The sequence below is a fragment of the Sprattus sprattus genome (genome assembly GCF_963457725.1).
Source record: "Sprattus sprattus genome assembly, chromosome: 5".
NCBI classification, from domain to species: domain Eukaryota; kingdom Metazoa; phylum Chordata; class Actinopteri; order Clupeiformes; family Clupeidae; genus Sprattus; species Sprattus sprattus.
The window spans coordinates 13,859,200-13,886,643 of record NC_137924.1 but is presented as its reverse complement, the minus strand read 5'-3'; the positions used below and the strand labels follow the sequence as shown (position 1 = coordinate 13,886,643).

The following is a 27,444-nucleotide window of genomic DNA, read 5'->3' as shown; positions in this document are numbered from 1 at the left end:
TGTGGACTACAGTGGCATGAGGCCGCTGGACCGGGCCATCGGCTGCAGAAACACCTCGGTGGTGGTGACCCTGCTGAAGAAAGGGGCCAAGCTAGGTAAGGCAGCGCTCCAGCATCACTCATCTGCTGCATGGGACTGTGTATGTATTATATACCTGTGTTTGATTACACAGTAAGTGAAGAAATAGAAATACTTTTGTTTGTGAAACATACAGTCAGAAACACATTTGAGTTATACTTTGCGTAGGACGCTTTCTAGATACACCCTCTAAAGTGTGCCTTACTCAAACTCTCCTTTTTTCTGATCAGTTTGCTATAGGGGAGATAGCAAACTGATCAGATCAGCTATAGGGGAGAGGTCCAGAGCTTAGTGCATTCAGCAGGCGGTTAGACCTGGTGGCAAGACCTGCTGTTGTTTTCGATGGCGTTTGGAATGCGTGGCTTTATGCTGCGGTGTTTGTGCCCCTTGGAAAAGGGGGCTTTGTGCCCGTAATGGATTGGCCGGTGCGGTGTTGTTCACACCATCCTGCCCTTTCACAGAGGCTTAACATGTCAGACACACGTGGATTGTGTTTCGGGGCTTACAATCCGACCCCCTAAAATGCCATTGTGTCTGTGAGGCAGGGAAGCTCCTGAATCATGTTTTTGTCAGGCGGCATTGGCAGGAATGCAAACGCAGATGAAATGTAGCCAGATGATATGTGGACGACCCGTGAGTGTCCCCTGAATGAGAGGATTATTCACCTCACGGCGACAGCTTGAATCATGTGGCCCTGGACACTCACTGTGTGACTGGGTGTAATTGGGGAGGCATGGTCTCTAACCGCAGACTCACAGACCTTCAGCGCGGGTGTGTGCATCGAATTGGGCTCAACAACCAGATGAGACTTAATGCGCTGGCATGCAGCAATGAATAGAAATACCTGTTTTTATTGATCACATGACTCCCAAAAACTTTCTTTTTCTCTGGGAAGAGGGACTCTGTGTTTGTGTGTCTGTGCTTGTGTGTGTGTGTCTGTGTCTTGTGTGTGTGTGTTTATGTTTCTTCCCCTAACCCTGCCTGCTCCTGTGCAAATGTTCAGCATGTGACTTCCCTGCCGTAAATGACATTCCCAGGTTTGTCTGAGCGAGCCCCAGTTAGTTAGATGCTATCACAGTTGCTCCAGTGAGTAGGCTGCCTGCTGTTCCCTCTGTCCTCTGTTTGTTCTGCTAGACCAGCTTATTGATAGCAGCGTGTCCCATTTTGGCACCTCTTCTATCAGCAGTGAGTCGTTAATCAATAAAAACCTCTTTTAAGTCCACCAAGGTATTGAGGGTTTAAGGTACTCTTCTTAATGGATGTGCTGCATGTCAACTTTCCACTCTTCCTGGTCTTAAAAAGTCCTACTTTTTTCTTTGCATGCTTCCTTGATACCTGCCCTGTCTCACTCTTTTCTCTCTTCTTAACTGCTGTCAATAACACTTAAGGCTACCGAACATCTCCTTATGATCGATCAGGTACAATCTTTAGGTAACTTTTCTCTATAACCAATTTCACAGCAGACATTTTGGCCCGAGGCTGCTGCGGGCGGACGTGCCGTAACCTCTGCTCTCCTTTTTTCGTTTTCTTGTTTCCCAGGAAACGCCGCGTGGGCCATGGCGACGTCCAAGCCTGATATCCTCATTATCCTCCTGCAGAAGCTGATGGAGGAGGGGAACCTACTGTACAAGGTACGGCTGCAGACAAGTGCGCTGGAACAGCGTCTATTACAGCGCAAGGCCACAGCACCTGCCATTTTTCTTTCAGTTGTTGGTTCTTTTTTTTTGTCAGTGAGCTCTTACTCTTGAGACAGTCTCAGATGTACTGCATTGAGCCTCAGAGGGAAAAAAGCTTTTTTTTATTGTTCAAACTGGAGACAACTTTCTGTATCCCGAGCCTCACTAAAAGATTTTTTTTATTATTTATTTTTTGATCTGCGCCCAATTTTGGGCTGATTTTGGGCTGAGAACACGTGTCGGAGCGCTGTGATCAGTGCTGGCAGGCGCTGCTCCTTATCATCAAATGAGTCACGATGGCTTTGATTAAAAGCCGAATTTAATTTAAACGATTGTCATCTTACCCGTTCAATAAAAGGCAGTGAAGATGAATGATAGCGAGGCTTGCCATGATTGATCCCTGACATTTAAAGATTGAATCCAGTGGCAGAAAGGACAGTCCACTGAGGTGGAACATAGGTGATGGATGTGCAAGGTGTGTGTGTGTGTGTGTGTGTGTGTGTGTGTGTGTGTGTGTGTGTGTGTGTGTGTGTGTGTGTGTGTGTGTGTGTGTGTGTGTGTGTGTGTGTGTGTGTGTGTGTAGTAGACGTTTTTATGATGCCTGCCTTTCACTCTTTTTGGCTGTTGCCTCCAGTTTATTTCAGTCTCTTTTGTCCTCTATTTCGCTCCATCTCTCTCCTCTCTCTCTCCATCCTCCAGAAAGGGAAGATGAAAGAGGCAGCTCAGCGGTATCAGTACGCACTGAGGAAGTTCCCCCGCGAGGGCTACGGCGAGGACCTGAAGGCCTTTAAGGAGCTGAGGGTGTCCCTGTATCTCAACCTGTCCCGCTGCCGCAGGAAAACCAACGTGAGCTACCCTTTCAGCCTTTAGACTCTTCCATTTTAGCCGCATTTTGGGAAATTTGGTACTGCAACATAGAAATACCTGTCGGGACTTCACAGTGCTATGCTGTCTGTGTTTTGTTTGAATAATGTTGGCAAGGTGATCAAGTAATGCATAAATAGCCTGAAAAACATTTGTGTTCAATACCAGATGTGAAACTAAGATAATAAAACAAAACACAAACACCAAATGACCTAAGAGCTTGAATTGATTTTTCCCTAGTTGGGAGTAATACACAAGCTTTTTAGATGTCCCATGACACACTCGTGCAGCCAAATTCCATTTAAGAACTTTGATTGATGAAACAAGCAATAAAACTGCTCAAAGCTCCGAGGAGCAGATTGAATCTATTAATTAAAACACCTCGCACTTTGAAATGAATTAGAGCAGCGCAGCCGTCCAGTTGAGTGACTCTGATTGGCTCGTTTATGGTGGCAAAGAGCTTGTGGAAATGGTCTGCCTCGGCCTCATAAATAACAACCTATTTGAGGATGATTTTGTACTTTCGTCCGCCTCTGAAAATGCTCTGGTCAGGATCTCTGAAAAATCAGTGCTGGCAATTACCCTCACTTTGTTGTTTTTACACCGAATTGCTGAATCCCTGCCTTCCTTCCTGCAGGACTTTGGGATGGCGGAGGAGTTTGCAACAAAGGCACTTGAGCTGAAACCGAAGTCCTACGAGGCTTATTATGCCCGGGCCAGGGCCAAGAGAAGCAGCAGGTAAAGCGGCAAGCCGAACCGGAGCCACATCACATTCACTGTGTTGCCTAGAGACCCAGAAATGAGACGGCAGTTAGACGTTTATAACCACTGACCTCCCGCTGCTCTCCTTTTATCTGTCTGGCCTTCTTTTTTATTCGCAATCTTTTTCTTTTGTTCATGCTCTGTTTCACTTTCTCTCCGTCTCTGCAGGCAATTCACCGCTGCGATGGCAGACCTGCACGAGGCCACCAAACTGTGTCCTAACAACCGGGAGATCCGGCGGCTGCTGGCGCGGGTGGAGGAGGAGTGCAAGCAGATGCAGCGCGCCCAGTGCAAACTGCAGGGGGCGGCGGGCGGCCAAGACTCGGACCACGAGCCCGAGCACGAGGAAGGCGAAGATGACTCGGCGGACTGCAGCCTGGGCCGAAGCCTGGACGGACACCACGGCGCCCTGGAAGACGAGAGCCCACAGGCGGACAACAGGCCCGAGGCCTGGGCGCAGAGCGCCTACTCGCTCAACAGGACGCTCCCTGAGGCACGGCCCAGTTCGCCCCCCGGCCGGCAGGGCCACAGGTACCAGCGGGAGCCCATGGCACAGCCGGGCCCTCTCATGCAGCCCACCAAGCAGGCGCAGATCGTCAAGACCAACCAGCACATGAACTCCCTCCAGACGGGGGGGCGACCGGCTGCCCGATCCCAGTCCCAGTACGCCCCCTCCAGCCCCCTGCCCAGCCGTCACATGTCCAGCGTGCTCAAAGCCGGTCCGGGTATCGATATCAGCCCTCTGCTGCCCCCGGTGGATGAGCCGGGGCCCAGCTACAGCGAGCGGCTCTTCCTGGCAGCTCCCTCGCACCACTGTGACTCCGAGGCTCTGACACCGTCCCAGCTGTACGGCCCCGGCTCGACGAAAGCTCCGGAGAGGCTCTCGGCCAACTCCGTGTCCTCTCTGGACGTGCTCGCCTCAGCTTCGGGGGCGCCTGGGGGCCCCAGCCCGACCCAGGAGCTGCTGAGGGACCCGGCCTGCAGCACCACGACGTCCGGAAGCGGCAGCTCTCAGGTGGGCAACATGAGGGTGTCCAGCTCCACCAGCAGCCTGGCGTCCAGCAGCAGCCTCTCGGACAGCGGCAAGCTCCAGGGACCCGACGTCCGCTCTAAGACCTCCACCTCCGACAAAACCAAGGCAGCCGCCGCAGGCTTAGAGTTTAAAAAAAGACCCTTCATGGGAATCATGGACAAGACTGCCCGCTTTCAGCAGCAGCTACAGCAACAGCTACAGCAACAGCAGCTGCTCCAGCAGCAGCAGCCACACCCAGGCCACCCAGGCCACCCTCCCACGAGCCGTAGCTGGCAGAGTCACTCCTCCGAGGGGCTGGTGAGCCACAGCATGGTCGCCATGGGGCTCCAGACCGTCAACTGCGAGCTACCTTACACCAAGCCGGGGCTCAAAGCTCCACCTCAGGGCCCCGCCGCCGCTGCCGTCTCCGCCGGCATGCTCAACGGTATGCACGCCAAGGAGTTTACCGAGAAGTTCTGCCAAGTGGCCACCTGTTACAAGGAGTCTAAGCCCGCCATGGCCCTGCCCCACTCCTACATGGACGACAAGCCCAAGCAGCCAGGCTTAGCCCGAGATAATCCCGCCATTCATGTAGCCTCGATGAAACCAAAGCGATCCTTTATAGAGTCCAACGTATAGAGGTGTTCTCTTTCACCCCACTGGAAGAGTGTGTCTCTCTACATCTCAGAAACGCAGAGCCACTTCATGGTCAGGGTTTGCTTTCCATTTTCATTTGTACTTCGATTTTAGTTTTTTTTTATTGCCGTTTGCTTTGCATATTCTTTTGGTTTTAGGCGTTGAATCTTATTATTTGAGAATGTGGACCAGAGGTGGCCATTTTGACTGGCGTTTTGGACTAATTTGGCGCGTAAGCTGCCAGTGACTTCTGTTACACGACTCCCTGGGAGTCGGCTTAGCTGGAGGAGTTTGACCTGTCCCATTCCTCCACACTTGGAAACGCACAAATGTGCTCTGTGTGTACTTTGACGACTTCAGTTTTTTTTTTTTTTTTTTTTGCGTGGTGCATTGTGGGTCATAAACTGTCAAATACAGTGCTGAGTATTGAGGATGGGTAATGAAGAGAGGGTAAAGGGGGCAAACCTGCTGCCTAAGCACAGAAGTGGGGTAGTATCCCCCACCAAACAGTGATGGCACTTTACTAGTGAACATAAGCCTTTTCGAGTGCTTAACACTACATGTACAGTTGGAATTCAGGTGTGGGGATTGACCCGTGTGTGTGTGTGTGTGTGAGAGTGTGTGTGTGCGTGTGTGTGTGCTCTGTGAGTGGTGCTGTTGTTGAAGGTTGACAGTAGAGGCTAGAGATGGGCATTCCTGTGTTTTGTAAGAGGGTATGCATCCTCACCCCTGTGTATATAGCCAAGCGATAACGTATTTTTTTGCCTTTCTTTTCAGTGAAGGTCTGTGTCTGTGTAATTGACTTGTTCAAATTATGTGTATTTTGAGTTCTATTTTACCTTTTTTTTAGGCGGGGTGGGGGGGGGGGGGGGGGTTTGGGGGGCAGTCAGGTGTCTTTGGAGGTTCTAAAAAAACATTGAACTTGTTTGTATGTTTGTACATTATATAAATTTGCCCTATACTGTTTCAGAAAAATGGTTCCTCTCTGTATCTGCTTGTTGTTGCTGTCTAGGTTAATTTATTTACAGCGCCTATGGCTTGGTAATTGTAAAAGCAATATATTTTATATAGTTATTTTTGCACAGCTACTAAGACATTTTACAATAAGCTCTAATTGAGGACTTTTGGTTTTAAAGTGCATGCCACAGTTGCAGTTTATAATAAAGACTTTTAAAAGAAAAAACCTATAATTACAAAAAAGATATTGGGTTGAGGGTCATTGGTTCTATTTTAATATGTATGTTACTTGCAATTGTTGCCATGTTTCCGGTATTGTGAGCTGTTCTTATCTGTAATCACATACTGTAATGGTGCATTACTGCCATACTCACCATGGGGAAATAAATTCCACTGTTTAAAATCTAATCTTTATTTATTGATTTTTATTTAGAGCCACAGCCATTGGGACTGAAGCACGTGGAGGTAAAGTCAGATTGTTTTTTTAGTTGAACATGGGTAAGACTACTGGTTGCTCAAAGGGCAGTCATTTGATTGGCTCAGACTGCAAATCTGCAGTGCAAAAGTGCACAACTGTACTTTTAAAAGCTACATGTCTTTGGGAAATGGGCCTTAAAAGCATTTATGATTATATACAATTATAGTTCATTCGCTCCCAAAGCTCAAGGGTCATGATAATTGTCACGCTGTACAGCAGTTTTCTCTCCATGTGACTGGGATTTAACCATAAGTGCCATGTCTTCTCGATTACCAAACTCTTAAATGAACAGAGGCAAAGAAAAGCTGGGAATAACCATTATTGATCATCATAGCATAAAAGCACATTTAGTGTCAGCATGTTGTTTTTCTTCTGTCAGTGAAGCCAGTGAATTGATGGTTCATCAGCTCCAGGCGGATCAGAGGAGCCCTCCATCACTGGGTGGCCCTCCAGCGGCCGATGGCCATCTTGAGCATCCTGTTGGGGGTGAGCAGGGTGGTCTGCAGGGGCAGGTTGGTCATGGGGCTGGTGCGGTTCTTGGCGCCGATCCAGCTCTCCATCGCCTCCCGTTCGTAGGAGAAGCCATCTGTTCATGCAACGCACACATCAAAACACACAGCTTTCACACCGATCCATATTCTATTGCCTTCACCTCTAATGGGCATACTCAGCTATGCAGTTTGGGGTTCTCAGTTACAGAACCAAGGGTGCATGTCATAAGCTCTCCGTTTTAACAAGCTTACAAGTCTTCTGTTTGCCTACCTTGGGTTGAGCATGTTATGATAGAATTGTTTAGGATCACACAAACAGTTGTTGGTTCTGAGTTGTAAAATCGGTGTGAAATTGGCACTCCAGTATTTCTGCAGGCGCAGTTTTGTCAAAGTTGAGGGCAAAGGTCAAGGCTCCTCACCAGCTGTGATGACGGGGTCCTTCATGACTTCCTGGGTGATGGGGCACAGGAACTCATCCGGAGCCTCCGAGCCAACCAGCGCAGCCCTCAGCTCCTCAATCTTACGCATAACCTTCCCACGAAGCCCCACCGAATCTGAGAAAGAAATAAAAAAGAAAAATGTATTGAACGGCGACAAAGGTCACACTCAGTTTCACCGGGCGCACGTGCGGTGGTGCAACACGGCGCACGTCTCGAGTGGTTCTCATCCCAACACATTCATTCTCGCAGGCAGGCGGCGTCAGGATGATTCACAAGCTCAGATTTGCAGAAGCACACAAGTGAATGTCACCCCTGAGGATTTCCTCAGCGCCTGCAATAACCCTCTAATGGGCCTACCTCATAGTTTCCAAGGGAAGAGGACAAAATGGCCTCACTGGAAAACACCATTTAATGTAAGACTAGAAGACTAGTGAGCATAAAAGGCAGCCTCAACCAAATTAATTCCATCACCAACTTAATGGCAAATAGAGTGGAGTAAATATTTCAACCAGGGGTAGGAAGGAGGGGTCACATCTAGGAAATGAACCCCCGTGTGCTAATATGGGTAGCTTCTGGATGGCACAGGTGGGTGCCGACTTCATGTGCCTCATGCTGGGAGCTCCGGTGATAAAGCCAGATAAATGTAAAACTTTGGGTCTGGCTCTTTAGGATAATGTCCTGACAATGGCTTCCTTTAGGTCCTCTCAGCTCAGCGGCTGCTCGGGCCTCATCTGTTGGCCGCCCTGCTGTGACTGGACTGGGGGGGGGGGGGTCTAAGCAAACAGACCCTGTGCCTTCAATAGCGGGAATGATCCTTTCAATCAAAAAACTTTTCCCTCACTCCCCATGCTCTTTCATTAGGACCACAGCGAGGACCTCATCTGTATTCAGATGGCAACGTCCACTCTCCCATCCCTCTTTCCCTCACACACACACACACACATACACACATATACACTACGCACACTCACTGATGAGAGAGTGCAGGAGAGCCGGGAGGAGACAGCTGTGCTGGTGAACGCATCACGTAGATGGCACCAGGTTATGATGACTTCAGCGTCTCGGTGAATTTAATTAATTAGAAAATGCCTGCGAGTCCCGGGAGGTGCCGTGGCCGACAGTCAAAACGAGGTGGAGGGATGGCGGTAGTGGGAAGGGGAGTGGTGATTGGGTGATGCCGCGCTCCAGGGCTAAAACAGCCATAATCAAAACTCCAAACAACGCTGACCAGAGGTGCAAGGGCTAACAACTTCCCTGACGCCACAGTGATGGATAATTCGCTCGCTCCGAGCATCATCCCTTCCATCAAACCATCAGGCCACACTCTTTCTCACTAATACTGTCACCGTCTAATCCATCATCGCTCCCTGTGGGGCTTACCTGGAGTCCATTTCATGATACAAAAAAAAAAGAAAAGAAAAGGTCAGTCGCCTCCATCCATTTCCCGGTGATGCAGTAGATCTGACACTGCTTAAACCCCCGATATCTGCACCTGGTGTTGCTAGTCTTACCCACAATTCCATGCGGCACATTTGGAACTCTTCGCACGGATCCACCCAACGCATGTATTTCATTCCTCTCCCTCTCTCCCTCGCTCCCTCATGTATTTATGAATATTTCATGCTGGCACGCTGCCAGAATCTTATTTATTCGATGTGAGCGCACGAGAGGCCTCCCTCGAGGATTGATAGGTAGCTGCCGCTGACAAGAAACACAACTTGTAAGCTGATTTATAAAAGACTGTCTGCTACAGATACCTTGACAAATACCGTGCACGACGCACAACAGCACCACACTCTCTACACGTACTACACTGCTCTATTGGATTCACTCAATCAAAACCCTCCATCACCACCTCCTTGATCACTTATGCAGTCTGTCCTTGGCAAACTGACGTCAAGTAACATCCAAATCTGAAACTTGAAGGATGTTTCTGAATGAGTTTCAAAAGAGCAAGGCTAATTACATGGCCTCTGTGTGAGCCACTAGTCCAAGCCAGCATAGAGTGAACAACACAAGGTTCATCCTCAGAGGTTCATCCTCAGAGGTTCATCCTCAGACCACACAAGAACAACAGGGCTTCCTCTCACCGATGCTCAGCTCTCTGGCCAGGGTGTCTCTGGTCAGGCTCAGGAGCTCAGGTCCGTCGATGTTGTGGCTCTTGAAGGCGCTGACCAGCTCCTCCAGGCCCTCCTCGGCCAGCCAGGCGGCCACGTGCTCCTCGGCCCAGTCGCTCACCAGCAGCCTGGAGTGACCCGTACGCTTCCTTCCTGCCAAGCACAAAAACAGGAAGGGCCTCCCCGTCAGCTCCGCCCCCCCTGCCTCTCCCCCCCAGACACCCCACAAGACGTCCTGTTCCAGTGAGACTTATCAGATTCCTGCAAAATCCCCTTCCTCTGCATTCCACTCACCCCCCAATTACACACGCACACACACTCACACACACACACACACACACGCACACACGCACACACACACACACCCACACACGCACACACACACACACACACACACACACACTCACACACACACACACACACACACACACACAGATTTGTCCTCTACTCTGATCCCACAGACACACTCTCCTTTGCAGACATTAAAGGCCCCTCCACTGCTTTCTCATGCCCTCCCTCCCTACCTCCCACCCTCCTCTAATCTGCTCCTCAATTTCATTTGCGTGTCCTGTGCATATTTATCAACCCCAGCCTCCCTCCCCCTACTCTAGCCTTTGCCAAACTCTCCACCCCTCCACCACGCTACGCTTCCACGCTTCTCTGGCCCCGGCAGGAGCCGGCTCCTCCTCATTGCTCGGGCCCGACCGACCTTCAGACGACTTTGGCTGGAGCGATCGCTCATTTTTCACCCCTCCACCGAGATAAAATGTAAAATAAACCCCATCCTCCCCGCCCGGCGGCCCGGCTGGCTGCTGCTGTGGGGGCCTGGCCTAATGACGGCCCCGCCGCCCCTCACACCTCCACAGCCTCCCTCCCGTCATTAGACAGCTGACTGATTGGGCCCCGGCCGTCTTAGATGTACTTCTCATTAAACGGCCTCTTGTTTGCTTTCCCAGCACCGTATGCCATCGCTCTTCCTCTCCTCCTCCTCCTCCTCCTATCTTCTTCCCCTCCTCTCCCTTGCTCTCTCATCCTCTCTCAGTCTGCTTCAAGCTCTGCTTCCCCTGCCAGGTTCCCTGTTTTTTTCCTCTTTTTTTTCCTCTCTACCCGCTGACTAATCTTATGCAGGTGCCGGGGCTGACATGAGAGTGATGTTCAGCGAAATTCCGCAAAAACACACTTAAGCGAAAATATGAGGATTTTTCTTTTTTCTTCTCCATCAAGGAGGGCCATTAAATCATTTAAAGGCGAGTGTTAGTTTATCAAGTGTGCGTGTATGAAATGCCTCCCTCCTCCCAGATTCTGATAGAGCAGACAAGAAGGGGGGGGGGGGGGGGGGGGGTGGCCACTAACAGGCTAAGGCGAGGGGAGGGGATGGGGTTATGTAAACATCTCCACAGCCCTGAGCTGAGCTGCAGTGCACTGGCCTAAAGCTCCAGATACGGATCTCTTGCCAGAGCGAGCTCCAACATCCTGGACTCGTCCCACCCCACCCCACCCCACCCCCCCTCTCAAAGACGAGCCTCCTCTTCATCTTATTGCAATTTGCGCATCATCATCATTTCTTTCCACTGCCTTCTCAACTCCTCATCTAATAATGGCCTCTTCCTGTGGACTACCGGGTCTGAGATATCTGGCACTGGCGTTCTGCTCTCCTCAGGAGCTGGCTGGTTGAAGACAGGAGCAGATGCAGGAGGGAGATCTGTCACGGCTAAGTGGGACGCAGCCACAGCACTCTTACCTTGGCACACAGCAGCTGGAGCTTCTGCTAGAGGTAAATAGATAAAAAAAAATCATTAAAGGTCAAGAAAAATGTGACGTCAAGAAGTAAGTGGCATACTTTCATTAAAATCAAGATGGCACTACAACTAACTTAATGATCGGGAAATGTAATTGATCTGTGTTTAATACGAGGCTCAAATATTTAGAAATGATACGGCTCTAACTACAGGCCAAGATAATTTTCTTTTGACAATGAAAGGGTGCAAGTGTATGTTCCTTTAGTAGAAAGTGCTACCAACAATCTTGGCGCTAACTACTAGCTACTTGGGTTGTGCCAATCTCCTCCAGGCCCCTGCCTCTCTGCCCTGCCCTATGCCAGCATGGGTGAGCCCCGGGCAGATGGGGGAGGAAAGAGAGGGGCACAGAGACCTGAGGGAGAAGAGTTCCAAGTGTACACAGGCCTCTGAGAACAATGGCTACATTGGGTCGGAGGAGACTTCATAATTCCCCATTAATGAGTCTGGCCTTGGTCTGCTCTCTCTCTTGCTCTCTCTCTCTCTCTCTCTCTCTCTCTCTCTCTCTCTCTCTCTCTCTCTCTCTCTCTCTCTCCTCCCCCATTTTCCTCTCTCAATTGGTATGCAAGCAGCACCCACGGTGATAATGAGACTGTCTGACTGATGGGAACTACACAGGGGCATTAGTGCTCACTGGGGACCAGACAGACAACAAACACCCCAGGGATGTGTCACTGAGGCCAGCAGCTACAACAGCAAAAACAGCAGCAGACATTTTTTTTTGGGGGGGGGGGGGGGGGGGGGGGGACTAATGGCTATGACAAGTCATCAGTCATAAGCCGCCATGATGGATTGCGCAAAACACCCACCACAATGACCGCTCCTGCCGTCCCCCAGTCGCCACACGATCACCGTATTGTCCATGGAGCCTGAGGCGAGGTAGGGGAGCGAGGGTGAGAAGGCACAGGCGGTCACGTACCTGGAGGACGGTCACGTCACACCAATGGGAGGGAGGGAGAGATGGGGGGAGAGAAAGAGAGAGAGAGAGAGGTGAGAGAGGATGAGTGAGCCAGGGCCAACAGCGAGGGACACTGGCACAGGGGAGATGGAAGCGCGCTGTTTTACCTTTCGTGTTGGCTCAAAGTGTGAAGCAGAACTCCCTGAGACTGCGAGGGTGTGAAAAAACAAACATTTACTGAAGGGTATGTGAGGAATGCCTCTGTGGTCATAACAACTTGTGAGCTGTGGGTGAGTGTGTTTGAGACAGTGTGAGTGTGTTTGTTAGAGATTGTGTGTGTGTGTGTGTGTGTGTTTGTGTATGTGGCATGCGTAGGCTAATGACTGTAAACAGTGCTGACCCTTACTAGAAAGGCGTTTTATAACACTTCATGTGCGATTTACTCACTGCATCATACAATGTGACCGTTTTATCCACAGATCTGGAAAACAAAGAGAGACACGATCACAGTCACCAAGGACAGATGAATATTCCACAAGCATGGGTAAAAGGGAAAAGAGAAACAAATGGACTCTGTGATCATCATTATTTACAAGATGGACAACCACTGATAGTCCTTGTCAAAATGGAAGAAGACGCCTGTTCTTTGGGAGGAGAGACTGATACAATCTCTCCTACAAGGGACAACTGAGCTACACAATCACACGCCTATCTGTGCCTTAAATCATGTTGTAGGTAGGGGAAACAGAGTATATGACAAGACAGATCCACCTAGTGGTGGAACGGGAGAACAACAGGCCCGGGGAGCCAGGGAACAGCTGCACCACTCAAAATACCGCTCAACAGAATTCCCCGTTAACTCTCTCAGCTGTGGTGATGTGACCTTCCCACTGACTCGCCTTAATGGAGAGGTAATGAGTGATAACGCAGGGAATCCAGAGGCCCATACCGGTTGGCGACTACACTATTTTGGACAGCAGAAAAGAGAGAGAGAGAGAGAGAGAGAGAGAGAGAGAGAGAGAGAGAGAGAGAAGGTGAGACAGACATAGAGTACTTACCCGGATACAACCAGCTGTCCATCACTGGAGAAAGCACAAGACAGCACCGGGCCAGATTGGGCTTTTAGAGTGTGCAGCAGCTGCATATGACAGCCTGTGGATCAATAGTCAACACATATACGCACACACACACACACACACACACACACACACACACACACACACACACACACACACACACACATAAACATCAATAGACTGTGTGCATCTGTGTCAGTGTGTCCTGTTTGCCTTGGCAGACACTGCTGGACAAGTCCTGGCAATACATCACACAACACTCACTTCACCTCTGCATGGCACAAAGATGTCTGCACATCTCATGTCCTGGCTAGCTATCACTCGCTCGCAGTGATATTTAGAATGGATTTTAATGATTTCTTTATGGCTTGATATGGCCAGGCCCCTGAATGCTTTGGGGAATTGCTTGGCTATTGTCACACTGAAAGCACTACGTCAGATAGACTATTCTTGGACTTTCAAAAAATATTGGCTACCCTAAGCAAAGACTCACTCACATCCTCATATCCATCCATCCTGTCTTTTCAATTATTTAAACAACCAAGGGGAAACTGTCTAAAAACCAAACAAATACTTTCAATTACACTACCACATGACCAGCTTGCATCACAGTTTTATTCTAGAGCATTTATCCATTTGCTTTAAAATAACTATTTTGGGGTTTTTTTGTCAGTGAATCAGTCATGTCCTCTAAAACATAACTGAAATAAAAATGCTTTACTTTCTCATATTTCCTGGGATTAGTTGAATCGGAGGATTATAACTTATAAATTACGGATAGCTGTATCACTGTAGTCTTTCTCTGAGCAGATGGAGAACCTCGCTGTGAGACACAGACTCCGGTCCGTGGGCCTGTTCCTAATGCCCACATTCACCCATGTTTGTTAAACACCCATGTGGTCAGATAGGACTGGAAATAATGAGCATCAAAACACAAAAGTGCACTTTACAGTTTCCCCACTATCGCCTGTGAACACGGAGTAGTAATACCCCATGCGCATGTCATGACTGCCTGATGGGCGTGTGAGCAGCGCCTGTCACACACTTACACACACCCTCTCTCTCTGCCTGTCATCTCTCTCAGCACAAAGGCTCCACGCCCGTCCCAGTGGGACATGACACTGGACACACATCTCTGCCAGCCACTGGCGTTTCCACAGCAACAGAGACAGGTTAGTCACTGACCTGCATGTACACCTACACACACACTCGCTCTCACACACACATACACACAGACACACACACACACACACATTCAGAGCAAGGCTGGAGAGATGCAAAACAATGCCTGTCTGTCAGGTCTTCATTCCCACTCAGTATTCAGCCCTGTGTTCCACCGTGCATCATTTTGGAAGCACATTCACTACTAACACCAGAGATTAAAGCAGGAGAAGATGCTGCTTATGCCCAGCTTCTTTGAATACAAGATCCAATACAAACAAGTTAGAGAGGCCAGCTGAGACATAAATATAAATATAAAGTATAAATAAAATAAATAATCATGACCTCAAACACTCAAAGGAGCTTTCAGAAGACAGATCCCTCCATTACACACTAAAGCAAGCGTGCTTAGAACCCCCTGCCTGTGTGGGATGGTGCGGACGGACCCGTAGGGGGGATGAGTTGGCGTCTGGCCTACCTGCGACAGCATGCTGAGAGATGATCCATATCTTCAGCTGGCTATCCTGCCCACAGGAGACCAATCGAAACTGCACCCTCTCTCCGTCTGTGATGCAGGAGAACCGATGAATTAGCCACAGGCAGGAGAAATAACTAAATAAATAAATATATAAATAAATACATAAATACGTAGAGGCAATGCTTGATTTGCTGGGGAAATTCACCTGAGTGCGTGCAGAGTCAGATGACTCGGAAAATAAAATTGAAGAGATAACAGTGTTTCATTTAATGCAATTTAATCACATTTGAGAGAGACTGGCCCAGGCACAGGAGAGGAAACGGCAGCATAAGCACTAATGTTCTCCTGGGTGGTGGGTGAGGGAATGCTTTATCAGCTCTTAAAAAAGAACTCAAAGCAGAGGGAACATGATGCTTATATAAAGTGCCTGCTTGGGATGACTCTCTGTTGACTCTGGGCTCGGGTGCAGACTGCCAAGGGAAGAGGAGCGAGCCTCGGGGAGACCATCACTAAAAATAAAGGACGTCACCTTGGATAAAGAATATAAATATTACAATAAGAATCATAAAAACTTCTGTTTTGGGATTGTTTGTGGGGCCCTATGGAATGGTTTAGTGGGTCTCTTGGCAGTAGGTTACAACAACACTGCACGCTCACAGCTGCTAAGAGTGTTCTCTCTTTGTGGGGAAAAAAAGTACTACGATTAAACGTGTAACTGGATTCAAATTCCTGTGTAACAGCGCAGATTTTGCATGCGGCACTACGAGTGTGATGTTTTCCAAGAGACTAAAAGCCTGCCTAATTGCCAGTCTACACTGTTTGCCAGAATGTTGAGTCTTTAGAACAAAGCTGATCCTTTGAGGTTCTTATCCTCAACGAAGAATAATTATACACAATGTTCTGGCAACACTTAAAAGGAAAGGAAACTACTTACAACCTAAGCTAAGCATATCAACAGCTCGGTTCATGTGTGTACCAATGGCTGAAATTATTACGACAATAGACCAAAACAAGTTATAAGGGAACAGAATGATTGCACTGAAATGCTTTTACCGATGTGACAGATGGAATCACACTGGCAGCAGGTAACTCCCAGGTCATGTGCGTCCTTCTGTGTGTGAAGCTGGACCAGGTCCAAGTCCCAGATCTTCAGATCTCCCAGAGTGCATCCGGTTACAAACATCTGGCCACAAGGAGTGAAGGAGCAGGCCGCCACCGTGGCCTCAGTGACAGCACCTGTCCTGAATGTACGTGAATATTACACGGTAATTGCCACATACATAACCTCTACCAGCAAATGAAAATCGAAGAATATGCTAATGTGGGCCTACCTCTGGCGATGCAGGTTAAAAGGAAACGCATAGCGTAACCAAATGCACGACAGACTAAACGTAGCCTACGTGTTTCGTGATATTTATGTGGGTCTACTTACATAAGTTCAATATAGATATAAATGTAATCATGTGACCGAGGTATACTATTCAGTAATCACCTGCGGAGAGTCGTTGACTGAAAATCCCACAGTGCAACTGTCCCGTCGGACGCACCGGATAGAACTAAAGAAAAGTCGGGGGTGAGCGCACAGACTCTCACGGGGCTTCGACCGGGGTGTTCATATTTTAACATAATTTCGCCCGTGTCCATACTCCATATGATAACAGTAGCATCCGTGGAGCAGGATGCAAGGTAGTTTCCACAGCTGCTAAAACAACACCAGTGTACCCCATATCCATGACCCGAAAGTGGGGAGAAATGCAACTCGGAAAAGTCATTGAGGGAGTACACACGGACAGTCTTATCCCCGGAGCAGGACGCCAAGAGAGTTGCAGAAAAGGCGCAGCAATTTACATCATCCCTGTGGTCTCGCAGTGTATGAATCGCCGAGGCCATTTACCTGTGAATTCGCACTAAGACATGATGCAATATAATTACACACACAAGATGGCGCAGCAAACACAGCAACCGCAGCATTTGCCGAAGTATAGCCTACGTAATGCTTTTCAATCAATACTATTGGTATACTATACTAAATGAACAGTGTAAATAAGCCTTGATAATTATCTGTAATTTCGACAAACGTTGATATCCTAATACCAACAATCATTAGGAGTTTGTGAATTGGATGAGAATAGTAGCCTAGTCTAATGCACACATATTACTTCACTCACTTCACTAAATCACATTCTCTGAGGCGAAAAGGAATACAAGTAAGCTACATTCAGCGCTCGCTTACCTTCTAGTTTCTACCGAGGTGAATGTCAAGTGATTCTGACGCAGTGTTTAGATAGCTCAGTGTGCACCGACCTTAGGTCGCTGTAGTCGTAAAAGCCTGTCTTATCGTTTCAGTGTATAAGCATATCCTCATCTCCTGATAACCGCGTAGGTGAGGCACAAATGTGTTTGAGTACTTCTTCCATTAACAGAACAAATATGTGAGTTTAAAACATCGTTTTATTTGATCCGTGCCACACACACGCACGCACACACTAGTGAAAAATAATGCTCCTACAAAAAGAATGCTACATTTCCTCACAACATATTTAAATAAAATAACTTCAAGTACTCTGACTCCGGTACAAAAAGACTGTTCTACCTGCCCCGGCGGGCCACGACACAGCAAGTTCCAACACAGTGACGAATGCTTAGTGCCCGTATGTTTGTGTGAAGGCAGGGCCAAGTGGATGCTCTGCGGAAAATGCTGTGCCTTGCAAGAAAGATGTGTCTACGAAGATCCATGTCCGAGTTTGGGGGTCAGGAGGTTAGGAGAGCAAACAAATTATCCATGGAGTACACAATGATGTGTAAGTGAATGGACACTCCTCCATACACTCTAGAGAGGCGAGGCACTACCAGAAATGAGGGAGACCACAGTGTTCGCAGAGGATATGATCAGTACAAGGAAATATTGTCTAATACTGTAGCATCATCACTTGAAGACAGGTAAAATCCTACAGTCGTACTAAGGCATAAACAAGATCTGACATTTGAAACAATATGTACACCTCTACATATTCCAAAACGCGATGGAATATTGACAATAATGGACAAGTATGTACAGAGGTCATTGTATTTAGTCAGGAAGATACAAACATACATTTCTACACCAATACAGATCTTTACAGTTTTTCTTTTTTTTTGTATCATCTGATGCCCGGGAGCACAGAAAAGTGTAAACAATTACTTGTCTTGGCTTTATTTTAATTTTTTAAAAGAAAAACATTCCTCTGCTATTTTAAAGCATTTTTGCCGTTTTTTTTTTCCTTTTCATAGAAAATGAAAGACAGAACAATTTTACTCATAAATAATTAACATAAGAATTAAATACATTCACTGTAATATTAATTGCAAAGTTTAAAAAAGAAGAAGAGAAAACAAAAAGAAATCTATTTACAGAGTGAAGGGCTATCAGCCAACAGTTCCGATGGTAGTAGTTTCAGTGCTGTATTTGTTTTTGTTTGCTTGTTTTTTTTGTTTTTTGTTGTTTTTTAGAGGAAATGGTATTGCACTAGAAGACATCCAGTCACCTGGACCTGGTTGGGTGCCTCAGACTGTTCCCATCACAGCTGCAGTGCACATTAGTGTCTGTCCAGCTGGCTGGATCTACTGTTCCACAAGTTGGTGCCTAAGGAGGACAAGGAGGGACTCATGGCTCTGGACCAATGTTCTCGGAAGTGCTCAGCTCAGCTGTAGCAGAAGCTGGTCCTTTGTGAGGGGAATCAAGTAAGAAAAACAAAACAAAACAAAAATCAAGTCTAGTTTGTTTGCTTCAACAGTTCGGGCCATCTTTTCTCGAAGAACTTCCTCATGTTGTGTCCCGCTCGACCGATTTCAGAATTGTCTTCGTTAAATTTCTCGCAGTTGTCAAAAATGAGGTTGACATCAATGATGAAAGTCTCAAGGTTCAGGTACCTGAAATGCAAAATTTGAACAGTCACTCCAACATTGTGTTACGAGTCTTACCACATCAAACAATACAGCATTGAAAAGGGTTGATCGACAAGGGACTACATTTTGCTACTCACTGGATATTGGCAAGTTTTTCCCTAATGGTGGAGAGGTCCATGGGCTTCCTGATGACTTTCCTGTAGCCGGGGACGTTCTTGCCGTTCACAGGGGTCAGAAAAGGCCAAGCATCCGGATGGCTCTCCAACTCAGCCTGAAGCATCCTGAAGAACAAATTAGCATTGTCAATGGTTATGAGTCATGTATTTCTACCAACACTAAGTCAGCTATGCTATTACAATGCCTGAAGCAACATGCAACACACCCAGAAATCACTCTACAGAGCATATGGGCTAAGATTTTAGGTACCTGCACAAAGTCAGGTCTCTCTCGTTGTCCTGGACCACGTTGACCACGACGGCAGTCTTTCCTTTCTTGGCGCTCACAGGGCTGTCTTGCCTGGGCTGGGCTGTGGCCGGGCTCTCCTCAGCTTTCCTCTTCTTTGCCTCCTTGGCTCCTCCTTTCTTTGGAGTGCTGCTGCTGGTGCTTGCTGTGTCCTCCTCAGAGGCCTCTCCCGCCACGGACGACTTCCTGTTCTTCTTCACCTCAGTGCTCTTCCTCCCTCCTCCGCCGTTTCCTCCTCCTGCTACCCCTCCTCCTCCTGCTCCCCCTCCCCCTCCTGCTCCTGCTGTGCCGGATGCTCCCCCTGCCCCCGCTGAGGCTCGGCTCTGCGGCTTCTTTTTCTTGGGGGATTGACCACTCGCCTGGATGACAGACGATAAAGAGCAGCTCAGACCAGACATCATTCATCCGTGACCTGACCTCCTCACACCGAAAGTCAGGCCTGCAGACTACCAATTGAAGCCAGGTGCCATGAATTACTTTAAAAAGGGGGGCCTCATTTTTTCCAGAGCCGAATTGAGTATCACACCTTTCAACTTGAGCACAATTCAGGAGCAATTCCAATTCAAACTAAATTCAACATCTTGAATGGCAGGTTTTATATTTGCTCTGAGCTGAGCATGCTCACACACCCGGCAGTGATTAAAGAGACACGGTACCTTGGAAATGCAGGCCGGGCAGAACCAGTCTCCGTCGGGGATGATGGTGATCTTGGGCCGGTGGCAGTACGTGTGGCAGCCCTTATCACATCCGTCGCACAGTAGCAGCAGCTCCTCGTTGTCCCCCTTGCGGCACATTTGGCAGAACTGCACCAAAAAATAAATAAATTAAAACTCATCTGTCTAATCGCCCATTTATTTGTTTCAATGTCTCTCTTACACAAATAACCCTTCAATTAATACCTAATGAAATTAATTTCTACATAGCCTAAGGGCTAGTATGGATGTTTGTCAGACAGGAAGACTGTGGCGTGCATTAAGAATCAGGCCACGCACCACTTTCATGATGGACCTCTCCCAGGCTATGGACTTCTGGAGCTGCTGGATGCAGAGGGCCAGCTGGGCAGCGCTGCGGACATCACCCATGGCCTTCCGCCACAGCTTCATGCCTGGCGCCACCTCTTCTTGACCACTATTATGTGGGATACAGAAGCCAGACCAGAGCAGCCGAGGTCAGAGACATTACTGCTTCGCTACAGTCAAGAATTAAATACATTAAATTGACAACAACTCAGCCACCAAGCCGGCGCAGAAAGCAAGAAGTTCACAGAGAGTCAACAGCCACCAGATACATTGAGTGAATTGTCCAAGCAGCCCTACGTTTTGGAAAATACACCATTCCCCGAGCCTAGTGGCATGCTGTGTGCTGGACAATGAAAAGAGGTGTGTGTGTGTGTGTGTGTGTGTGTGTGTGTGTGTGTGTGTGTGTGTGTGTGTGTGGGCAGGGGGGGGGGGGGAGTAGGGGTGGAGCAGGCCACAGCCACGATGCAATGGATTTATGAGTCACCACAATTACTAGCAGAATGCACCTTGGGGGGGGAGTGGGTGTTGATTTCACAGACTGATCAGACACTGGGCAAAATGGACAGCCTGAGAGTGAGACAGGACGTCACTCTCAGAGTGGACACAGTGACAGACGGAAACCACCAAAGACCAGGATGCACACAGCCAGGGGGAGGTGAGGGGGGGCAGAGAGTGCAGGGATGGTGGGGGGTGGGGGTGAGGTGGGGACAAGACAGCGATGCAGGCTCCAGTCAGCAGGGGAAGCAACAGAAGAAGGCGTTGGAATGAACGGGGATGACCTACCCATCACCATCAGCACTACTGGATGGTGCAGGAGCAGGGACTGTGACTGTACCCACATTATCCAGCCTGATCTGAATGGTGGTGCTTAAGGGACTCTTCAGGTACCTTCGCTCGATGTTGCGCTCCAGCTCGGCCAGACGAGCCACGGCGATATCGAGCGGGTTGTTGGGGCGCCGCGCTATGCCGCCAACGCTGCCGTCCGGCCGCTCACCACCTCGCTCTTCGCCGGAGGCCTTGCCACCCACCGGGCTCAACTTGGCCACGGGCTTGTGCTCGTGATAGACCAGGTCCTCCTGCTCCGACTGTGGCTCGGGGTACATCCAGCCCTGCGAGGGGAGGAGATGTGGGACACGATGAAGGTTATCTTCTGATTCAGTTTTCTTACACACAGACAATTTCACCAGAACCTTCTGCAGAGGGACCTTTGATATGTGAAGCCACGATCACTGACTGGGTTTTAGCAAAAGGGAAAGCTGCATTTCAGGTTAACAAAACGCTCATTAGCAGCAGCGCATAAGCAACTAAGAAACTACAACACAGCCCAAATGTTCTCAGCAGTTATCTGTTTCTTTGGTAAATGATATTATTTATCAGTATGGATCTCCGAGGCCTCTGTGAGGGACCCACCTTGATGTGCAGGCTGGCCGAGGTGACCTTCCTCTCCAGCTCCTCCACCTGCTGGAGCACGGTGATGTCCACCTCCATGGCCTGCTCCTCCACACACCAGCTCTCCAGCGTCTCCTCAGACACCTGGTTCTCCTCCAGCTCGGCCACGTCAATCACTGTCACTAAAGTGGAATTTAGGGTCGGTTTTAGACGCAGAACCGTAAGCACGTGTCGCAAAGCAAATCCACGCCAGAACTGTAGGTTTTATTTTGAGTGAAGTAAGCGTATTTATTGCAGCAGGCATGGAGTCAGTCACAGGGCACTGGTAAAAACACCACACTTACAACTGCACTGCAATGAACAGCTGAGCGGCAAAGCACCAATGCCAGAATTATGGTAATGCATCTCCTGACAAATTCCTCCTGTCAGCTGCAACAACTTTAGTGCTAAATCAATGAATTAGCAGATTAGCAATAATAGTGGCAAACCAAACCGATACAGAACAAGACAAATTCAAAACCAAAACGACTGGTCTGCTGTTTACATAAGCGATCTTCTCTTTACACTCCATGTGAAGGCCTGCCTATTATAAAAGCCGGTATGCGTTATGGCATTGGACTGACCATCTCTGTGCTTGGCACAGGACTGGAGGATGTAGTCCATGTGTTTCTGGAACTGCTTCTGCAGGGCCTTTTCCCTGATGCCCCGGCTGTTCAGGGCCTTCACCAGGCAGCGCAGCTCCTCCAGGTCCCCCACCCTCCTCCAGCCAGTCAGCATTTCTACACACACACACACACACACACACACACACACACACGCACACAAACGCAAATAAAACAGAACATGTTACCACCACAATGAAATACATTTAATACGTTATTTTCAAAGGAGCCGTTTTCTGTGATGCCAGCGTGGCGTCCTCACCCTCTGGTATGGGCAGGGGGGAGGGGTAGTCCTGCGGTTTGGCCACCTCCACAGCAGGGGATTGGGCGGAGGGCAGCTTGTCGCTGAGGGGGCCCGGAGACTCACTCTTGCTGGTGGCCGCGCTGGGCGTCAGGAAGGGGTTGCCGTTGCCCTCTGCCAACGGGTACCCTATGCCCATCAAGGAGGGCAGAGGGCTGCTGCCTGGGAAGTGCATGTTTGGGCTCATCATGGCCCCAGGCCACCCGCAGTAGGGCATCCCCATTAAATTCATGCCTGACTTCACCTGTGGAAACAGGAGCTATGAGCCAGGAGGAAAGAAAGAGGGAGAGCATGACTGCCAATTCAAAACATCAAGATAATTAAAATACCAGCAAGGAAATGCAGGGTGTGTGTTCCAGTTGACAGTTGACTGCAAAAAAGCCGTCAAGCAACCACCATCATGGGAAAATACCCGAGCGTGCCTTGGCCTGTGCTCCATGTTAATAGTTCTATAAACTCAACCTGTGCTTTTAGAAGCAATTTAATTTACAAAAGGCACTGTTCTAGATCTCAAGAGTGCCTTCCAAAACATCATCAAATATAATCCCACAGAATCAACATGAAGGGCGACAAGATGACAGATTGGATGACACGGGGGTGTGCGCGCACCTGCAGAGGCGATAATGGGAAGTTATTGATCGCCGAGGTGGATCCGCCGGGGTTGCCGGGGCTTGGAGAGGCGGAGGTGGAGGAGGAAGAGGCGGCGGGTGGGGGGTTGGGGGACAGAGAGGAGGGGGATTTGGGCCTCAGGGCAGCAGAGGCGGGCTGGGTGGGGGAGGTGGAGGTGGAGGAGGCTGCCTGCGGTGCTGGTGGATGGGTGGGGCTGGTCGTCAGAGAAGAGCTGTCGCAGGGGGAGCGGGGCAGCAGACTGAACCAGTGGCCACTCTTCTCGGTCAGCACCCGGAAGAGCTGGTCATTGGGCAGGAGGGGCTGGGGGTAGCCGGAGCCCTTGCCGTTGAAGTAAGGGGCGCCAGTGAGGAGTGGGAGGACCGCGCTCAAGTCCGGCTTGGCTTCCATGGGGGCGGGCTGGGCGGATGCGGCCGAGGGGCTGCTGGGAAACGTAGTCGGCGTGTTGACGGGGGAGCCCGTGGACATGGCGCCCACGGTAGGGCTGCCGCTGTGGCTCTGCGAAGGGCTGCCCGGCTCAGGAGACATTTTGGCCACCTCCAGGAGCTTGCTGAGCTTGGAGAAGGAGCCGGGCTTCTGCAGGAAGAGGTTGAGGGAGTCCTTCTCGGCCTGCTGCTCGGGGGTCGGCGTCTCACGCTCCTGCTTGACCTCAGGGCTGGAGCTCAGCGGCATCTCCTCGGGCGCCTCGTCCTCCTCCTCGTCCATCGGTTCCTCCTTCACCTGCACCTGCTCTGCCTTCCTCCCACGCTCCCTCTCGAGCTCCTCGGCTCCTGTGGAAAGATCATAACAGCTCTTTAACGACGGGGCCGATTCGAGACATGCATACTGATGGAAAGCATTAAAGGTCACAGAAGCGTGACTCCTATGAGACATTTGCACCTGTTCCGAAGAACAGTTTCAAAATGGAGCGATACCATGAAGACGTAGTCTCATAAATGTGTGTGGTTTCAATGTTTTTTCCACATTTACTGCCATATGGGTTTCACCTATGAAAGTGTGTTTAGCTGTCTATAAAGAGCCCGTGGTAATGTGTGAGTGTCTGACCTTCTCCACTCTCCATGCCCTCCACGAAGATGCCTCCGCATTGGGGCAGCACCCAGTAGCGACGCTTGTAGCGGTCCTGCCCGAACATCATGAAGCGTAGCGAACCAGAACACTCAAACAATTTACGCCGGATCTGGATCTGTTGCTGAGGGATCGAGAGAGAGAGGGAGGGAGGGAGAGAATACAGTTTAATTAAATCCAATCAGAAACTTGAACTGATATCTTATTAATCTTACAACAGATTTACACCACTATCTATTTGCTGGATACAGAACTAATCCTGTTAATCTGAATGATATGAAAAAAAAGTCTGGGTTTTGGTCATGTTATTCCCTGATTTCCAGTTAATCCCGCAAAAGCTTACCTTTGATAGTTTCTCTATCTGTTTCTCCAGTTCCTCTACAGTGGCAATCTGATCCGCTTCATCCTGTGTGGGAAAGTGAAACTTAATGGCAGTGGAGATGACAGTGACAAGTAGACCAACAAACACATAAGTAATTTGATTATTCCAGCTACACACACACACACACACACACACACACACACGAATAACAACAGACTTAAGGCCTGAAAATAATACCTCGTCGTCACAGGTCTCCACTTTCTTCCCTTTCTTTCCCACATCATCATCCTCATCGTCATCCTCGTCTCCCTGGTCCTCGCTGTCCTCATCTTCGTCCTCGTCCTCATCGCTGTCCCCTCCTTTCCTCTTGCGCTTGCGGCCTGCCGTGGGCGTGCCCGTGGACAGGGTCTCCTCCCCTCCGATGTTACTATCCCTCCTTCCCGTGCGCTTGGCGTAGATACTCCTCATCCTTCAGAGCGGCACACAGAATAACAAACATGCAGACGGCCATTTTAGGGGTTCACGAGAGGTGCGCGTGTTCTTTATCATTCTGCATTATGTATTATGCCAACAGGCAAAAAACATCCCGAAAGCCGTCTTGGAGATACTCACTTGCGAAGCTTGCCCTCAATCACCCATTTGTCTCTCCTCAAGTTTGTCATTTGATCGATGTTTTTGTCAATTTCACTGTTGGGGAGAGAGGAAGAGAGAGAGAAAGAAAGAAAGAGAGAGAGATGGAGAAAGAGAAAGGAAAAGAGAGAGAGCTCAGTTTTCATCTCTGCCTTCTTTATTTACAGGCATATTTGCATCGAGGAGACTCGGCTCAAGAGCAAACAATGTCAAGTGCCAGGTGCACAGCGACTGAATGCTAAGCAACAGTATCAGTGTTTTGATGTGCGTCAGACGACAGCTCAGATTCTTCTACACTAGATAGTCTGACACCGTCGCTAGGCTTTTGATATACTTTCAGAGCAGCCACTGCGAGTAAACCTCTTGAGATAAAACACAACGCATCTAGCAAATTCCCATTGCATTAATTAAGATTGTTTGTTTCAGTGCTTCAGAGGACAGATTCGTTTTTTTTTTTTTTAACTAACATCCAAATGTCAAAAAGGATTACATGCGTGCATTTCTACAGCATCTCAAAGCAAAAATAGCGACTAGCCTCTGTTCGAACACATTTCTGACTATTTATTTAATGTGATGTAAATCTTTCCATTAACATTTTATAACCGTCATCGCTGGGTTAGTCATTCCTTATTCCAACACTATCCTGGAGCTTACTAGTATTTCATAAATACAAATAATCCTCAAATGCCAGAAAGTCTATACTTCAATACTTCAAATGGAATTTCTCAAATGTACATTCTTGCCCTCTACCAGCAGGGCGTGCCAAGACCAAGAGGTCTCACCTGACCACGCTCTTGCTGCAGGCCAGCTCGTTGACCAGGAAGGCCAGGATGGAGGCCTTCTGGGCCGGGGTGTGTGACTGGAAGGCCTTGGTCTTCAGGCTCTGTGCCAGCGCGGCCAGCTCCGTCTGCAGCGGACCGCAGTGGGCATCCATGTAGATATGCAGGATCTCCGACACGTTGTCCCGGTTGATGCCGACGTTTGTCAAGTGCTCCCCCAAGGCCGTTTTGGCCTAGAACCAAATGCAGAGAGCGCCAGAGAGAGAGAGAGACACACACACAGGAAGTGAGCGTGAGAGCAAAAACTTGAAGAGTGCGATTTTCTATTTTCAAAGATGAAAAATAATTCCTTCCTATCATTGCCACAAAGATGAGGCTTTCTCTAATTTCCCAGCGCAGTTCTTTTTGAGAAATAATCGAAAGCCTAATAAAAAAAAAGCGTGACTAACTCTTCAAGATTAAGCGTGGGTGAAATTGCTTTGGGAATGAACCGAAATTCTGCTCTTATTGTAGATACACTGTTAAGAGCTCCAAACACAGTTAGCCTCTGAAACAGATAAGCTCCATTCATTTAGCCACACTGAGCCAAGACACTGATAACAGCCTGCTTGTGTGTTCTAATCACAGTGGTGCATACGTGCCTGTGCACTAAGCAACGCTGTACTTGCACACTAATTGCTCCTGCTTACTGCATACTCATCGCTTACAGAAGGACTCCCTTTACCTTTACTCTGTTTGAATGGCCAAACTCGTACTTATCAGTACATACTGCGAAAGTGATGCGGATAAAAGTAAACATGCTGTCTGTTAATTCCCTTGCTCAAGCCTGAGATTGAGTTCTTGGTTTTCCCAAATCACAGACAATTACAGATTGTGTCACTGGCCATCTGTGAGTGCATATGGTCGCTCACACTTTCAATGAGTCTTTTGTCTTTGTTTTCTATTTGATATTTATCAATGGTTTTCTATGATGAGGCTGGTGCTTAGAAGTCGAGGACTGCCTTATATCAGCCTTCATTTCTCCCCTAAATGGGGAAATGTTGTTTTCACCAATGTCTCTCAGTCTCTCTCTTGGTCTTACCCGGTGTCCGGGGGGCAGGCCGGGGTCGGAGACGGCGGCGGTGAGCATGCGCACCAGCAGGCCCTGGAGCAGCCGGGCCCCGGGGCCGACGTTGAGCAGGCCCTCCTGCAGCGCGCCCAGCCCCGGCACATCGGCCGCCGGCTCCACGCCCAGCACGTGGCCGAAGCTGCGCAGGAACTGCATCACCATCAGGCACTCGGCGAAGGTGGCGCCCGGCAGGAGCAGGCCTGGCACGCGGGAGAACTCGGGCAGAGGCTGGTGGGGAGAGAGAGTGAGAGAGGGAAATAGGGGGAGAGGAAGAG

General features: G+C 49.0%; 3 protein-coding genes across 3 annotated transcripts in view; 1 reads left to right on the top strand and 2 right to left on the bottom strand.

The window, feature by feature from the left end:
• Positions 1-5,822, top strand: part of tanc1b (tetratricopeptide repeat, ankyrin repeat and coiled-coil containing 1b) — a gene marked incomplete at its 5' end in the record, with an annotated part of 93,176 nt that extends 87,354 nt beyond the window's left edge. Inside the window, 6 exons of the mRNA XM_080839672.1 lie at positions 1-95; positions 1,467-1,496; positions 1,618-1,709; positions 2,454-2,600; positions 3,256-3,356; positions 3,549-5,822. The exon at positions 1-95 is cut by the window's left edge and continues 38 nt beyond it. Coding sequence (XP_080695798.1) covers positions 1-95; positions 1,467-1,496; positions 1,618-1,709; positions 2,454-2,600; positions 3,256-3,356; positions 3,549-5,031 — 1,948 coding nt within the window. The 3' untranslated portion in view covers positions 5,032-5,822. The remainder of the gene's footprint in view (positions 96-1,466; positions 1,497-1,617; positions 1,710-2,453; positions 2,601-3,255; positions 3,357-3,548) is intronic.
• Positions 5,823-6,897: 1,075 nt separating this feature from the next.
• LOC308364927 (WD repeat, SAM and U-box domain-containing protein 1) lies at positions 6,898-16,810 on the bottom strand (the record flags this gene model as incomplete). The annotated part of the gene is made up of 11 exons (XM_080838212.1): positions 6,898-7,049; positions 7,374-7,508; positions 9,485-9,664; positions 11,253-11,279; positions 12,126-12,226; positions 12,373-12,413; positions 12,653-12,686; positions 13,264-13,357; positions 14,921-15,007; positions 15,974-16,161; positions 16,413-16,810. 11 exons carry the CDS (start codon positions 16,808-16,810, stop codon positions 6,898-6,900), a joined length of 1,437 nt encoding a protein of 478 aa, XP_080694338.1.
• A 1,395-nt stretch (positions 16,811-18,205) lies between these two features.
• Positions 18,206-27,444, bottom strand: part of baz2bb (bromodomain adjacent to zinc finger domain, 2Bb) — a gene marked incomplete at its 5' end in the record, with an annotated part of 32,316 nt that continues 23,077 nt past the window's right edge. The window contains 16 exons of the mRNA XM_080838368.1: positions 18,206-18,829; positions 18,943-19,086; positions 19,232-19,626; positions 19,924-20,070; positions 20,260-20,395; positions 21,070-21,395; positions 21,697-21,857; positions 22,299-22,454; positions 22,600-22,897; positions 23,248-24,035; positions 24,310-24,454; positions 24,674-24,736; positions 24,890-25,121; positions 25,265-25,339; positions 26,065-26,294; positions 27,143-27,397. Coding sequence (XP_080694494.1) covers positions 18,673-18,829; positions 18,943-19,086; positions 19,232-19,626; positions 19,924-20,070; positions 20,260-20,395; positions 21,070-21,395; positions 21,697-21,857; positions 22,299-22,454; positions 22,600-22,897; positions 23,248-24,035; positions 24,310-24,454; positions 24,674-24,736; positions 24,890-25,121; positions 25,265-25,339; positions 26,065-26,294; positions 27,143-27,397 — 3,708 coding nt within the window. The 3' untranslated portion in view covers positions 18,206-18,672. The remainder of the gene's footprint in view (positions 18,830-18,942; positions 19,087-19,231; positions 19,627-19,923; positions 20,071-20,259; positions 20,396-21,069; positions 21,396-21,696; positions 21,858-22,298; positions 22,455-22,599; positions 22,898-23,247; positions 24,036-24,309; positions 24,455-24,673; positions 24,737-24,889; positions 25,122-25,264; positions 25,340-26,064; positions 26,295-27,142; positions 27,398-27,444) is intronic.